Source organism: Tachyglossus aculeatus, chromosome 1, assembly GCF_015852505.1.
Source record: "Tachyglossus aculeatus isolate mTacAcu1 chromosome 1, mTacAcu1.pri, whole genome shotgun sequence".
In the NCBI taxonomy this organism is placed as follows: domain Eukaryota; kingdom Metazoa; phylum Chordata; class Mammalia; order Monotremata; family Tachyglossidae; genus Tachyglossus; species Tachyglossus aculeatus.
Window position 1 is genome coordinate 4,878,842 of NC_052066.1, and position 17,072 is coordinate 4,895,913.

Consider the following 17,072-nt stretch of genomic DNA (forward strand, 5'->3'; position numbering starts at 1 on the left):
AGGGAGAGAGAACAGGCGTCTAGACTGCAAGATCGTTGTGAGCAGGGAATGTGTTGCATTGTACTTTCCTAAGCGCTTAGTACAGCGCTCTGCACACAGTAAGTGCTCAATAAAATACGACTGACTGCTTATTGTTGTAGTGTACTTTCCCAAGCGCTTGGTACAGTGCTCTGCACACAGTAAATGCTCAATAAAATACGACTGACTCACTGTTTATTGTTGTAGTGTACTTTCCCAAGCGCTTAGTACAGTGCTCTGCACACGGTAAATGCTCAATAAAATACGACTGACTGTTTATTGTTGTAGTGTACTTTCCCAAGCGCTTGGTACAGTGCTCTGCACACTGTAAATGCTCAATAAAATACGACTGACTGATTGTTTATTGTTGTATTGTACTTTCCCAAGCGCTTAGTACAGTGCTCTCCACACCGTAAATGCTCAATAAAATACGACTGACTGATTGTTTATTATTGTAGTGTAGTTTCCCAAGCGTTTAATACAGTGCTCTGCACACAGTAAATGCTCAATAAAATATGACTGACATGTTTATTGTTGTAGTGTACTTTCCCAAGCGCTTAGTACAGTGTTCTGCACACCATAAATGCTCAATAAAATACGACTGACTGTTTATTGTTGTAGTGTACTTTCCCAAGCACTTGGTACAGTGCTCTGCACACTGTAAATGCTCAATAAAATACGACTGACTTATTGTTTATTGTTGTATTGTAGTTTCCCAAGCGCTTAGTACAGTGCTTTGCACACAGCAAATGTTCAGTAAAATATGACTCACTGTTTATTGTTGTAGTGTACTTTCCCAAGCGCTTAGTACAGTGCTCTGCACACAGTAAATGCTCAATAAAATACGACTGACTGTTTATTGTTGTAGTGTACTTTCCCAAGCGCTTGGTACAGTGCTCTGCACACTGTAAATGCTCAATAAAATACGACTGACTGATTGTTTATTGTTGTATTGTACTTTCCCAAGTGCTTAGTACAGTGCTCTGCACACGGTAAATGCTCAATAAAATATGACTGACTGTTTATTGTTGTAGTGTACTTTCCCAAGCACTTGGCACAGTGCTCTGCACACTGTAAATGCTCAATAAAATACGACTGACTGATTGTTTATTGTTGTATTGTAGTTTCCCAAGCGCTTAGTACAGTGCTTTGCACACAGCAAATGTTCAGTAAAATATGACTCACTGTTTATTGTTGTAGTGTACTTTCCCAAGCGCTTAGTACAGTGCTCTGCACACAGTAAATGCTCAATAAAATACGACTGACTGTTTATTGTTGTAGTGTACTTTCCCAAGCGCTTGGTACAGTGCTCTGCACACTGTAAATGCTCAATAAAATACGACTGACTGATTGTTTATTGTTGTATTGTACTTTCCCAAGTGCTTAGTACAGTGCTCTGCACACGGTAAATGCTCAATAAAATATGACTGACTGTTTATTGTTGTAGTGTACTTTCCCAAGCACTTGGCACAGTGCTCTGCACACTGTAAATGCTCAATAAAATACGACTGACTGATTGTTTATTGTTGTATTGTAGTTTCCCAAGCGCTTAGTACAGTGCTTTGCACACAGCAAATGTTCAGTAAAATGTGACTCACTGTTTATTGTTGTAGTGTACTTTCCCAAGCGCTTAGTACAGTGCTCTGCACACAGTAAATGCTCAATAAAATGTGACTGATTGTTTATTGTTGTAGTGTACTTTCCCAAGCGCTTAGTACAGTGCTCTGCACGCAGTAAATACTCAATAAAATCTGACTGATTGTTTATTGTTGTAGTGTACTTTCCCAAGCGCTTAGTACAGTGCTCTGCACACAGTAAATGCTCAATAAAATGTGACTGTTTATTGTTGTAGTGTACTTTCCCAAGCGCTTAGTACAGTGCTCTGCACACAGTAAATACTCAATAAAATGTGACTGTTTATTGTTGTAGTGTACTTTCCCAAGCACTTAATACAGTGCTCTGCACATAGTAAATGCTCAATAAAATACGACTGACTGTTTATTGTTGTAGTGTACTTTCCCAAGTTATTAGTACAGTGCTCTCCACACTGTAAATGCTCAATAAAATACGAGTGACTGATTGTTTATTGTTGAAGTGTACTTTCCCAAGCGCTTAGTACAGTGCTCTGCACACTGTAAATGCTCAATAAAATACGACTGACTGTTTATTGTTGTACTTTCCCAAGCGTTTAGTACAGTGCTCTGCACACCGTAAATGCTCAATAAAATACTACTGACTGATTGTTTATTGTTCATTCATTCATTCAATCAATCATATTTATTGAGCGCTTACTGTGTGCAGAGCACTGGACTAAGCGCTTGGGAAGTCCAAGTCGGCAACACCTAGGGACGGTCCCTACCCAACAGCGGGCTCACGGTCCAGAAGGGGAAGACAGAGAACAAAACCAAACATACTAACAAAATAAAATAAATAGAATAGATATGTACAAGTAAAATAAAGCAATAAATAGAGTAATAAAATTGTTGTACTGCACTTTCCCAAGCGCTTAGTACAGTGCTCTGCACACAGTAAATGCTCAATAAAATACGACTAGACGACTAGACTAGACTTCTAGACTGTGAGCCCGCTGTGGGGTAGGGGCCGTCTCTAGATGTTGCCAACTTGGACTTCCCAAGCGCTTAGTCCAGTGCTCTGCGCACAGTAAGCGCTCAATAAATACGATTGAATGAATGCATGAATACGACTGACTGTTTATTGTTGTAGTGTACTTTCCCAAGCGCTTAGTACAGTGCTTTGCACACAGTAAATGCTCAATAAAATACGACTTGACGACTAGACTTCTAGACTGTGAGCCCACTGTTGGGTAGGGACCGTCTCTATATGTTGCCAACTTGGACTTCCAAGCGCTTAGTCCAGTGCTCTGCACACAGTAAGCGCTCAATAAATACGATTGATTGATTGATTGTCCTCTCCCAAGTGCTTCGTCCAGTGCTCTGCACACAATAGCGCTCCTTATTTTATTTATTTATTTATTTATTTATTTACAATGGTATTAAGCGCTCACTATGTGCCAGGCACTGTACTAACAGCTGCGGTGGATGCAATCAAATCGGATCGGACACAGTCCCTGTCCCGCCCGGGGCTCACGGTCTTCATCCCCATTTTACAGATGAGCCCACTGTTGGGTAGGGACCGTCTCTAGATGTTGCCAACTTGTACTTCTCAAGCGCTTAGTACAGTGCTCTGCACACAGTAAGCGCTCAACCAATATGATTGAATGAATGAATGAATGAATGAAGTAACTGAGGCCCAGAGAAGTGAAGTGACTTGCCCCAAGCCACACAGCAAAGTGGCGGAGCCAGGATTAGAACCCACGACCTTCTGACTCCCAAGCTGGCGCTCTATTCTCTACGCAGAGAAAATAGAGAAGCAGCCTGGCTTTGTGGAAAGAGCCCGGGCTCGGGAGTCAGAGGTCATGGGTTCTAATCCCGGCTCCGCCACTTGTCAGCTGTGTGACTTTGGGCAAGTCACTTCACTTCTCTGGGCCTCAGTGACCTCATCTGTACAATGGGGATGAAGACTGTGAGCCCTCCCGTGGGACAACTTGATCACCTTGTAATAATAATGATAATAATAATGGCATTTATTAAGCGCTTACTATGTGCAAAGCACTGTTCTAAGCGCTGGGGAGGTTACAAGGTGATCAGGTTGTCCCACGGGGGGCTCACAGTCTTCATCCTCATTTTCCAGATGAGGTCACTGAGGCCCAGAGAAGTTAAGTGACTTACCCAAAGTCACGCAGCTGACAATTGGCAGAGCCGGGATAACCTCCCCAGTGCTTAGAACAGTGCTTTGCACATAGTAAGCGCTTAATAAATGCCATTATTATTATTATTTCAATCCTGGCTCAGCCACTTGTGAGCTGTGTGATTTTGGGCAAGTCACTTCACTTCTCTGCGCCTCAGTGACCTCATCTGGAAAATGGGGATGAAGATTGTGAGCTCCACGTGGGACAACCTGATGACCTTGTCTCTATTCCAGCGTGTAGAACAGTGCTTGGCACATAGTAAGCGCTTAATAAATGCCATTATTATTATTATTATTATTATTATAATCCCGGCTCAGCCACTTGTGAGCTATGTGACTTCGGGCAAGTCACTTCACTTCTCTGCGCCTCAGTGACCTCATCTGGAAAATGGGGATGAAGACTGTGAGCTCCACGTGGGACAACCTGATGACCTTGTCTCTATCCCAGCGCGTAGAACAGTGCTTGGCACATAGTAAGCGCTTAATAAATGCCATTATTATTATTATTATTATTATAATCCCGGCTCAGCCACTTGTGAGCTGTGTGACTTCGGGCAAGTCACTTCACTTCTCTGTGCCTCAGTGACCTCATCTGGAAAATGGGGATGAAGACTGTGAGCTCCACGTGGGACAACCTGATGACCTTGTCTCTATCCCAGCGCGTAGAACAGTGCTTGGCACATAGTAAGCGCTTAATAAATGCCATTATTATTATTATTATTATTATTATTATTATTATAATCCTGGCTCAGCCACTTGTGAGCTGTGTGACTTCGGGCAAGTCACTTCACTTCTCTGCGCCTCAGTGACCTCATCTGGAAAATGGGGATGAAGACTGTGAGCTCCATGTGGGACAACCTGATGACCTCGTCTCTATCCCAGCGCGTAGAACAGTGCTTGGCACATAGTAAGTGCTTAAAAAATACCATCATTATTATTATTAACACCATGCTACTTCCCATGGCAGTTCCTTGAGGGCCAGAATCACGTTTCCATTATGCTCTCCCAAGGACTTAGCATAGTATTCTGCACAGAGTAGGAGCTCAGTAAATACTAGTGATTGCCATTGTGTTGCCAACTTGTACTTCCCAAGCGCTTAGTACAGTGAATGAATGAATGAATGAATGATTGATTGAACCTCGGAAGAGCTAATTGGACGCCCCATTCTCTGCTCCTTAGGACCCCGGAATCTGAGGGAGGCGGCAGAAATTAGGTCACCGGCCTAATGGGAAAAGCTTGGGGTTGGGAGCCAGGGGAGCTCAGTTCAGTCCCAGCAGTTGTGACTCCGGGCTAGTCACTGAACCTCTCTGATCCTCAGTTTCCGCCTCTGTAAAACGCTCTGTACTGAGCGTTTGGGAGAGTCCAATACAACAGAGTTTGCTGATACGTTCCCTGCCAATCAATCAATCAATCAATCGTATTTATTGAGCGCTTACTGTGTGAGACTTTTAGACTGTGAGCCCACTGTTGGGTAGGGACTGTCTCTATATGTTGCCAACTTGGACTTCCCAAGCGCTTAGTACAGTGCTCTGCACACAGTAAATGCTCAATAAATACGATTGATGATTGATGATGATGATGGTGTGCAGAGCACTGTGCTAAGCGCTTGGGAAGTCCGAGTTGGCAACATATAGAGACATATATAGAGCTCACGGTCTATCAATCGACTGTGAGCCCCATGTGGGACAAACTGATTACCTTGTATCCCCCCAGTGCTTAGAACAGTGCTTGGCATGTAGTAAGTGCTTAACAAATGCCATCATTATTACTATCATTATTATTATTCTTAGGCCACTTGTGGGTGGGGAATGTGTGGGCCAACTCTGTCATATTGGACGCTCATTCATTCATTCGATAGTATTGATTGAGCGCTTACTGTGTGCAGAGCACTGGACTACGTGCTGTCTTCTAGACCGTGAGCCCATTGTCGGGTAGGGACCGTCTCTATATGTCGCCAACTTGGACTTCCCAACGGCTTAGTCCAGTGTTCTGCACATAGTAAGCGCTCAATAAATAGGACTGAATGACTGAATGAATGAGAGTCCAATACGACAGAGTGGGCCGACATGTTCCCCACCCACAAGTGGTCTAATAATAATAATACTAATAATGATGGCATTTGTTAAGCACTTACTATGTGTCAAGCACTGTTCTAAGCGCCGGGGGGATACAAGGTAATCAGGTTGTCCCACATGGGGCTCACAGTCTTCATCCCCATTTTCCAGATGAGGTCACTGAGGCCCAGAGAAGGGAAGTGGCTCGCCCAAAGTCACACAGCTGACAAGTGGCGGAGCGGGATTAGAACCCACGACCTCTGACTCCCAAGCCCACGCTCTTTCCACTGAGCCACAATGCCTGGAAGTCAGGAGGACATGGGTTCTAATCCCAGCTCTATTGCTTGTCAACTGTGTGACTTTAGGCGAGTCACTTCACTTATTTTGTGCCTCCGTCCCCTCATCTGTAAAATGGGGATGAATAATAATAATAATAATAATAATAATAATAATAATAATAATAATAATAATAGCATTTGTTAAGCACTTACTTTGTGCTAAGCACCATTCTAAGTGCTGGGGGAGACTGTGAACCCCACATGGGATGGGGACCGCGTCCAACTTGACAACTCTGTGTCTACCTCGGAGCTTAGTACAGTGCCCGGCACACAGTAAGCACATCATCCACCAAGCTAGCTCTTTTCCTCCCTTCAAAGCCCTACTGAGAACTCACCTCCTCCAGGAGGCCTTCCCACACTCAGCCCCCTTTTTCCTCTCCTCCTCCCCATCCCCCCCATCGTACCTCCTTCCCCTCCCCACAGCCCCGTATAGATGTTTGTACAGATTTATTACTCTATTTATTTTACTTGTACATATTTACTATTCTATTCTGTTAATGATGTGCATCTAGCTTTATTTCTATTTATCCTGATGACTTGACACCTGTCCACATGTTTTGTTTTGTCGTCCGTCTCCCCCTTCTAGACTGTGAGCCCGTTGTTGGGTAGGGACCATCTCTAGATGTTGCCAACTTGTACTTCCCAAGCGCTCTGCACACAGTAAGCGCTCAATAAATACGATTGAATGAATGAATGAATCTAGCTTTATTTCTATTTATGCTGATGACTTGACACCTGTCCACATGTTTTGTTTTGTCATCCGTCTCCCCCTTCTAGACTGTGAGCCCGTTGTTGGGTAGGGACCGTCTCTAGATGTTGCCAACTTGTACTTCCCAAGTGCTCAGTCCAGTGCTTTGCACACAGTAAGTGCTCAATAAATACGATTGAATGAATGAATGAATTTAGCTTTATTTCTATTTATCCTGATGACACCTGTCCACATGTTTTATTTTGTCGTCCGTCTCCCGCTTCTAGACCGTGAGCCCGTTGTTGGGAAGGGACCGTCTCTAGATGTTGCCAACTTGTACTTCCCAAGCGCTCAGTCCAGTGTTCTGCACACAGTAAGCGCTCAATAAATATGATTGAATGAATGAATGAATGAATCTAGCTTTATTTCTATTTATCCTGATGACTTGACACCTGTCCACATGTTTTGTTTTGTCGTCCGTCTCCCCCTTCTAGACTGTGAGCCCGTTGTTGGGTAGGGACCATCTCTAGATGTTGCCAACTTGTACTTCCCAAGCGCTCTGCACACAGTAAGCGCTCAATAAATATGATTGAATGAATGAATGAATCTAGCTTTATTTCTATTTATCCTGATGACTTGACACCTGTCCACATGTTTTGTTTTGTCGTCCGTCTCCCCCTTCTAGACTGTGAGACCGTTGTTGGATAAGGACCGTCTCTAGATGTTGCCAACTTATACTTCCCAAGCACTCAGTCCAGTGCTCTGCACACAGTAAGCGCTCAATAAATACGATTGAATGAATGAATGAATGAATCTAGCTTTATTTCTATTTATCCTGATGACTTGACACCTGTCCACATGTTTTGTTTTGTCGTCCGTCTCCCCCTTCTAGACTGTGAGCCCGTTGCTGGATAAGGACCGTCTTTAGATGTCGCCAACTTGTACTCCCCAAGCTCTCAGTCCAGTGCTCTGCACACAGTAAGCACTCAATAAATACGATTGAATGAATGAATGAATGAATCTAGCTTTATTTCTGTTTATCCTGATGACTTGACACCTGTCCGCATGTTTTGTTTTGTCGTCTGTCTCCCCCTTCTAGACTGTGAGCCCGTTGTTGGGTAGGGACCGTCTCTAGATGTTGCCAACTTGTATTTCCCAAGCGCTCAGTCCAGTGCTCTGCACACAGTAAGCGCTCAATAAATACGATTGAATGAATGAATGAATCTAGCTTTATTTCTATTTATCCTGATGACTTGACACCTGTCCACATGTTTTGTTTTGTCGTCCATCTCCCCCTTCTAGACTGTGAGACCGTTGTTGGAAAAGGACCGTCTTTAGATGTCGCCAACTTGTACTTCCCAAGCTCTCAATACAGTGCTCTGCACACAGTAAGCGCTCAATAAATACGATTGAATGAATCAGTGAATGAACAAATACCCTAAACCCCCCCCAAATAATGATAATAATAATAATGCTGGTATTTGTTAAGCGCTTACAATGTACCAAGCACCGTTCTGAGTGCTGGAGGGATACAAGGTGATCAGGTTGTCCCACGTGGGGCTCACAATCTTAACCCAAAATGAGCCGGTGGACCCCAGCGCTTAGCACGGCGCTCGGCGCCTAGTACAGGCCCGATGGAAGACGGAATCCAGGGAGGACCTTCCTTTCCTACGTGAGGAACCCGCCGCCTCCCCTCCCCCGGCCTGGCCGAGCTCTCCCTTCTATAAATATCGACGTCCGCGGTCTGGTATGTTGGGGTGACGTTCTCACTTGGGACAAGATAGACCGACTTCTGCCGGGGGGCAGGGGAGAGGGTGAGTCAGAGCCGGGGGTGGGCGGCTCTGTGGAGGCCGGGCCCATTGGGAGCCAGTCCTCGGGAAGCCCCCCGCCTCCGGATCACGCGGGGGCCCGTCCTCAGGGAAACCACCTCGCTGTTTGTGACAACACCCAGGGGGGTCTTCGAACCCTCTCCGGCCCTTGGCTCCGGGGCGCGGCGGGGAAATCGAGGCCGCAAGGTCACCCTGCCGAAGCGGTTACAAAATCGAGGCCACGAGGTCGCCCTGCGAAGCGGTTCCCGGTCCCCCTCTCCCAACCCCAGCGCTTTCGGATCTGTACCCTTACCCACTGGACCACCCAGCCTTCCCTCCGGGGTCGCGGACGGAGATTTCCACTCCGCTGACCTGGCCAGATCTCCCACCCAGGGCTTCCGGATAGTTATTATTTGTTAAGCGTGTCTATGTGGCAGGCACTGTACTAAGCGCTGGGGTGGATACAAGCTAATCAGGTCGGACACAGCCCCCGTCCCACTTGGGGCTCACAGTCTCCATCCCCATTTCACGGATGAGGGAGCTGAGACGCAGAGAAGTGAGGTGACTTGCCAAAGGTCACCCAGCAGACGAGTGGCTGAGCCGGGATTAGAACCCAGGTCCTTTAGACTCCCAGGCCAGGGCTGTAGCCACTAGGCCATGCTGCTTCTCTAAAATTCTTCCCTTAAGTAATAATAATAATAATGATGGCATTTATTAAGCGCTTACTATATGCAAAGCACTGTTCTAAGCGCTGGGGAGGTTACAAGGTGATCAGGTTGGCCCACGGGGGAGCTCACCGTCTTCATCCCCACTTTCCAGGTGAGGGAACTGAAGAGAATTGAAGTGAAAGTCACACAGCTGACAAGTGGCGGAGCCAGGATTTGAACCCATGACCTCTGACTCCAAAGCCCGTGCCCTTTTCCACTGAGCCATGCTGCTTCTCAATTTATTAAGTGCTCACTCTGTGCAAAGCACCGTTCTAAGTGCTGGGGAGGTTACAAAGGCGATCAGGTTGTCCCAAGGGGGGCTCACAGTCTTCATCCCCATTTTCCAGATGAGGTAACTGAGGCCCAGAGAAGTCAAGGGACTTGCCCAAAGTCATACAGCTGATGATTGGGGGAGCCGGGATTTGAACCCGTGACCTCTGAGTCCAAAGTCCGGGCTCTTTCCACTGAGCCACGCTGCTTCTCAAGTGTGTTGTAACCCTGTCCTGGGAGCCGGGGGGGTTGGAGGGGGCTGGGGGAGAGGTGGCTGGTAATAATAATGATTATTATTATTTGTTAAGCATTTGTTAAACGCTTACTATGTGCAAAGCACTGTTCTAAGCGCTGGGGGGATACAAAGTGATCAGGTTGTCCCATGTGGGGCTCACAGTCTTCATCCCCGTTTTACAGATGAGGGAACTGAAGCTCAGAGAAGTGAAGTGACTTGCCCAAGGTCACACAGCAGACATGTGGCGGAGCCGGGATTCGAACCCCTGACCTCTGACTCCAAAGCCCGGGCTCTTTCCACTGAGCCACGCTGCCAGTAGCCTCTTTGGCTTTCTGGGGGCCAGCCCCGGGGGTCTTGGGGAATCAGCAAGCCAAGGCCCAGTAGTCCAAACGACCTGGGTTCCCTCAGCTTGGGGATGGTCCCCTCTCTCTGAGCGACTCCCTCCTCCACCGTAGGCTTTGGCGTCAGAGGTCATGGGTTCAAGTCCCAGCTCCGCCACTTGTCAGCTGTGTGACCTTGGGCAAGTCACTTCACTTCTCTGTTACCTCATCTGGAAAGTGGGGATGAAGACCGTGAGCCCCCAGTGGGGCAACCTGATCGCCTTGTAACCTTCCCAGCGCTTAGAACGGTGCTTTGCCCAGGGTAAGCGCTTAATAAATTGAAGAGCAGCGTGGCTCAGTGGAAAAGGGCACGGGCTCTGGAGTCAGAGGTCATGGGTTCAAATCCCGGCTCCGCCGCTTGTCAGCTGTGTGACTTTGGGCAAGTCACTTCACTTCTCTGTGTCTCAGTGACCTCATTTGGAAAATGGGGATGAAGACGGTGAGCCCCCCGTGGGACAACCTGATCACCTTGTCACCTCCCCAGCGCTTAGAACGGTGCTTTGCACAGAGTAAGCGCTTAATAAATGTCATCATTATTATTGTTTGGGGGGGTTCCCCCTCCCCACCACATCCCGAGTGACCCCCTCTTCTTCCTAGGCCTTGCGGGGGTGGATTTCCCCTTCCACCACCTGGGCCTGAGTGGGGTCCCGCTCTCTCTAGGCCAGCTTTGGGGACACTTGACACCAAGTGACCACCCTTCCTCTGCTAGGCCTGGGGCCCTTCAACCCGGGGGTGGTGTCCTCAACGCCCTAGGCCTGAGTGACCCCCTCCTCCGTCTCTGCCCAGCCTGGGGGACGTCATCTCCTCCCCCACCCAGGCGGACACCCAGGCAGCCCCCGCCTCTCCCTTCCCGCTCCAGGCCGGGCGCCCGTCCCAGCCGGACAGGGGGGACTGGAGACGGTGCAGCTGTCGGGGGGCGGGGCGGGCCGGGGGCCGGGGAGAGGGGGGCGACCTCGGGACGGCTACAAATAGCCGGGGCGGCCGGCGGGGCGGCCTCGTGTCCCCCGACTCCGCCTGGGTCGTCGTCCGGTCCTCGTCCAGCCAAGGCCTCCGCAGCCCCCCGGCCCGCCCCGCCATGAGCTTCTCCTCGTCGTCGTCCAGCCAGCGCGTGTCCTCCTACCGTCGCACCTTCGGGGGCGGCCCTGGCTTTTCGGGAAGCTTCTCCGGGGGCTCCCCGCTGGCCTCCCCGTCCTTCCCCCGCTCCTCCTTCGGCTCCAAGGGCTCGGCCAGCTCGATGACCTCCAGGGTCTACCAGGTGTCCCGCAGCTCCGGCGGGACCGGAGGTGGGCTGGGCGGGCTGCGGGCCGGGGGGCTCCTACGGGGGGTCGCCCGGTCCTCCTCCGCCGGCGCCGGCGGGGCCTACGGGACCGGGGAGCTGCTGGACTTCTCGCTGGCCGACGCGGTGAACCAGGAGTTCCTGGCCACCCGCACCAACGAGAAGGTGGAGCTGCAGGAGCTGAACGACCGCTTCGCCAACTACATCGAGAAGGTGCGATTCTTGGAACAGCAGAACGCCGCCCTGGCCGCCGAGGTGGCCCGCCTCAAGGGCCGGGAGCCCACCCGCGTGGCCGAGATCTACGAGGAGGAGCTGAGAGAGCTGCGTCGTCAGGTCGAGGTGCTCACCAACCAGCGGGCCAGGGTCGACCTGGAGAGGGACAACCTGCTCGATGACCTACAGAGGCTTAAGGCCAGGTGGGTAGGCCCGCCCGTCCTCCCCGCTCCCTCCTGACCTCTGACCTCTGGGAGTGGGGACCTCTTGGCAGGGCAGGGGAGGGGGAGAGGAGGAGTGGGAGAGGAGGAGTGGATGGGGTGCGGGGTGGGGGGGAAGAGGGGAAGGCAGGGGTGGGAAAGAAAAGGGAAGGAGAAGGGAAGGGGGAAGGGAAAAGGAGGAAAAAAGGGGAGGCAGGAGAGGGGAAGGAAAAGGGAAAAGGAGGAAAAAAGAGGAGGCAGGAGAGGGGAAGGAAAAGGGAAAAGGAGGAAAAAAGAGGAGGCAGGAGAGGGGAAGGAAAAGGAAGGGAGGGGAAAGAGGGGAAGGGAAGGAGAAGGGAAGGGAAAAGGAGGGAGGGGAAAGAGGGGAAGGGGAAGGGAAGGAGAAGGGAAGGGGAACGGATAAGGAGGAAAAAAGGGGAGGCAGGAGAGGGGAGGGGAAGGAAATGGGAAGGGAAAAGGAGGAAAAAAGGGGAGGCAGGAGAAGGGAAGGAAAAGGAAGGGAGGGGGAAGGGGAGGGGAAGGAGAAGGAAAGGGGAAGGGCTAAGGAGGAAAAAAGAGAAGACAGGAGAGGGGAGGGGAAGGGAAGGAGAAGGGAAGGGGAAGAGAAAAGGAGGAAAAAAGGGGAAGCAGGAGGGGGAGGGGAAGGGAAGGAGAAGGGAAGGGGAAGGGAAAAGGAGGAAAAAAGGGGAGGCAGGAGAGGGGAAGGAAAAGGAAGGGAGGGGAAAGAGGGGAAGGGGAAGGGAAGGAGAAGGGAAGGGGAAGAGAAAAGGAGGAACAAAGGGGAGGCAGGAGAGGGTAGGGGAAGGGAAGGAGAAGGGAAGGGGAAGGGAAAAGGAGGAAAAAAGGGGAGGCAGGAGAGGGTAGGGGAAGGGAAGGGGAAAGGAAGGGGAAAGGAAAAGGAGGAAAAAAGGGGAGGCAGGAGAGGGGAAGGGAGGGGAAGGAAAGGGGAGACAGGAGAGGGGAAGGGGAAGGGGAGGAATGGATATGAAAGGGGAGGGAGGGGAAGGGAAGGAGAAGAGAAGGGGAAGGGAAGTGGAAGGGAAAAGGAGGAAAAAAGGGGAGGCAGGAGAGGGGAGGGGAAGGGAAGGAGAAGGGAAGGAGAAAGGAAAAGGAGGACAAAAGGGGAGGCAGGAGAGGGAAGGAGAAGGGAAGGGGAAGGGAAAAAGGAAAAAAGGGGAGGCAAGAGAGGGGAAGGAAAAGGAAGGGAGGGGAAGGAAAGGGGAGACAGGAGAGGAGAAAGGGAAGAGAAGGGGAAGAAGGGATATGAAAGGAGAGGAAGGGGAAGGGTTAAGGAGGAAAAAAGGGGAGTCAGGAGAGGGGAGGAGAAGGGAAGGGAAGGGAGGGGAAGGAAAGGGGAGACAGGAAAGGGGAAGGGGAAGGGGAGGTGGGGAAGGGAAGGGAAGGGAGGGGAAGGAAAGGGGAGACAGGAAAGGGGAAGAGGAGGTGGGGAAGGGAAGGGAGGGGAAGGAAAGGGGAGACAGGAAAGGGGAGACAGGAAAGGGGAAGGGGAAGGGGAGGTGGGGAAGGGAAGGGAAGGGAGGGGAAGGAAAGGGGAGACAGGAAAGGGGAAGGGGAAGGGGAGGTGGGGAAGGGAAAGGAGGGGAAGGAATGGGGAGACAGGAAAGGGGAAGGGAAGGGGAGGTGGGGAAGGAAAGGGAAGGAGAAGGGAAGGGGAAGGGAAAAGAAGGAAAACAGGAGAGGAAGGAGAGGGGAGAGGAAGGCAGGGAAAGGAAAGGGAAGGGAGGGAAAGAAAAGGGGAGACAGAAGAGGGAAAGGAAAGGGGAAGCAGGAGAGGGGAAGGGAAGGGCTTCCCTTAGTACAGCGCTTAGTCCAGTGCTCTGCACACAGTAAGCGCTCAATAAATACGATTGATGATGAAGGGCGGCCAGAGGGGGTTAGAGCCCCTAAGGAAGGTCTCCTGGCTCTGCAGCCTTCACAGGCGCAGGCCCCCCCACCCCACCCACTGGCCCACTCCCCGGCGGGGCTGGGGGCTGGGGGGCTGGGAGGGGGAGGGGGTGACCGTTTGGGGGAGGGGGGAGGGGGGAACCCCAGAGCCCTCGTGCCGCCCTGCGGCCCCACTGGGCCAGGGGGATGCCGAGGGTGGGGGGCACCGGGCACCAGGCAGGGAAAGGAGGTGGGGGGGGGGATCAATGCAGACCCTTCCCCTGGAGGAGGAGACTCAGTTTGCCCCAGGCACAGAGAGCCTAGGAAAGGGTGTGTGTGTGTGTGTGTGAGTGTGTGTGTGCGTGTGAGTGTGTGTGTGTGTGTGTGTGTGTGTGTGTGTGTGTGTGTGTGTGGAGTCCGTGTGTGCGCCTTTGGCCCACTTTGGAGTCAGAGGTCATGGGTTCAAATCCCTACCCCCCCCACTTAATAATAATAATAATAATAATAATAATGACGGCATTTATTAAGTGCTTACTATGTGCAAAGCACTGTTCTAAGCGCTGGGGAGGTGACAAGGTGATCAGGTTGTCCCCCGTGGGGCTCCCAGTCTTCATCCCCATTTGACAGCTGAGGGAACTGAGGCCCAGAGAAGTGAAGTGACTTGCCCAAAGTCACCCAGCTGACAATTGGCAGAGCCGGGATTCGAACCCATGACCTCTGACTCCAAAGCCCGGGCTCTTTCCACTGAGCCACGCTGCTTCAAAGTCACACTTGTCAGCTGTGTGACTTTGGGCAAGTTACTTCACTTCTCTGGCCCTCAGCTACCTCATCTGGAAAATGGGGATGAAGACTGGGAGCCGCCCGTGGGACAACCTGATCACCTCGTAACCGCCCCAGTGCTTAGAACAGTGCTTGGCACATAGTAAGCGCTTAATAAATGCCACCATTATTATGATTATTACTGGGCTCCATGGCCTAATGGTTAGATCCCCGGCCCGAGAGGCAGAAGGACCTGGGTTCCCATCCCGGCTCCGCCGCTTGTCTGCTGTGTGACCTTGGGCAAGTCACCTCACTCCTCTGGGCCTCAGTTCCCTCATCTGGAAAAGGGGGAATTGAGACAGAGAGAAGCAGCGTGGCTCAGTGGAAGGAGCCCGGGCTTGGGAGTCAGAGGTCATGGGTTCTAATCCCGGCTCCGCCACTGGTCAGCTGTGTGACTTTGGGCAAGTCACTTCACTTCTCTGTTACCTCATCTGGAAAATGGGGATTAAGACTGTGAGCCCCACGTGGGACAACCTGATCAATCAATCAATCATCATCATCAATCATATTTATTGAGCGCTTACTGTGTGCAGAGCACTGTACTAAGCGCTTGGGAAGTACAAGTTGGCAACATCTAGAGACAGTCCCTACCCAACAGTGGGCTCACAGTCTAAAAGGGGGAGACAGAGAACAAAACCAAACACACTAACAAAATGAAATAAATAGAATAGATATAAACAAGTAAAATAAATCAATAAATAGAGTAATAAACAATCAATCGTATTTATTGAGCACTTACTGTGTGCAGAGCACTGTACTAAGCGCTTGGGAAGTACAAGTTGGCAACATCTAGAGACAGTCCCTACCCAACAGTGGGCTCACAGTCTAAAAGGGGGAGACAGAGAACAAAACCAAACTTACTAACAAAATAAAATAAATAGAATAGATATGGACAAGTAAAATAAATAGAGTAATAAACAATCAATCGTATTTATTGAGCACTTACTGTGTGCAGAGCACTGGACTAAGCGCTTGGGAAGTACAAGTTGGCAACATATAGAGACAGTCCCTACCCAACAGTGGGCTCACAGTCTAAAAGTCCACTGTTGGGTAGGGACTGTCTCTATATGATCACCTTGTAACCTCCCCAGCGCTTAGAACAGTGCTTTGCACATAGTAAGCGCTTAATAAATGCCATCATTATTCATCATCATCATCATCATCAATCGTATTTATTGAGCGCTTACTGTGTGCAGAGCACTGGACTAAGCGCTTGGGAAGTACAAGTTGGCAACATATAGAGACAGTCCCTACCCAACAGTGGGCTCACAGTCTAAAAGGGGATAATTATTATAATATTTAATTATTATAATTATTATTATTGTCTGCTGGGTGACTTTGGGCAAGTCGCTTCGCTTGGTCACCTCATCTGTCGAATGGGGATTGACCCTGAGCCCCATGTGGGACAACCTGATGACCTTGTATTAGAGAAGCAGCGTGGCTCAGTGGAAAGAGCCCGGGCTTTGGAGTCAGAGGTCGTGGGTTCAAATCCCGGCTCCGCCACTTGTCAGCTGGGTGACTTTGGGCAAGTCACTTCACTTCTCTGGGCCTCAGTGACCTCATCTGTAAAATGGGGATGAAGACTGTGAGCCCCCTGTGGGACAACCTGATCGTCTTGTAACCTCCCCAGCGCTTAGAACAGTGCTTTGCACATAGTAAGCGCTTAATAAATGCTATTATTATTATTATTATTATTATTAGAACATGTAGTAAGCGCTAGCGGATGGTATTATTCCCTCTCTCTGGGCCAGGGAACTAACTGGGGGAGGGCAGGGGTGGGAAGAGGGAGGGCCCACTGCTGGGTAGGGACTGTCCCTATATGTTACCAACTTGTACTTCCCAAGCGCTCAGTACAGTGCTCTGCACACAGTAAGCGCTCAATAAATACGATTGATGATGATGATGATGATGAATCCAGTCCTCCGTCTCCCCCTCCCCTGGCCCGGACAGGACTTCAAGGTGATTGGTTAGGAGGCGGAGGTCTCTCCCGCTCTTCTCTCTCCCTCCCCCTCCCCGTGGGCCTTGTACTAATCAATCAATCAATCAATGCTATTTACTGAGGGCCTCCGGTGTGCAGAGCACTGTACTAAGCGCTTGGGAGAGTACGCTCCCTCTAGAACAGTGCTTGACACACGGTGAGTGCTTAACACTTACTCTGCTTAGAGAAGCAGCGTGGCTCGGTGGAAAGAGCCCGGGCTTTGGAGTCCGAGGTCATGGGTTCAAATCCCGGCTCCGCCACTTGTTAGCTGGGTGGCTTTGGGCAAGTCACTTCATCATCATCATCAATCGTATTTATTGAGCGCTTACTGTGTGCAGAGCACTGTGCTAAGCGCTTGGGAAGTACAAATTGGCAACATTTAGAGACAGTCCCTACCCAACAGTGGGCTCACAGT

General features: G+C 50.2%; 1 protein-coding gene across 1 annotated transcript in view; it reads left to right on the forward strand.

Moving 5' to 3' along the window:
* The first annotated feature begins 11,272 nt into the window (after positions 1 to 11,272).
* The window catches only part of DES (desmin), a 32,039-nt gene continuing 26,239 nt past the window's right edge, over positions 11,273 to 17,072 (forward strand). Inside the window, exon 1 of the mRNA XM_038772510.1 lies at positions 11,273 to 11,958. Within this exon, the coding sequence (XP_038628438.1) occupies positions 11,342 to 11,958 (617 nt within the window). The 5' untranslated portion in view covers positions 11,273 to 11,341. The remainder of the gene's footprint in view (positions 11,959 to 17,072) is intronic.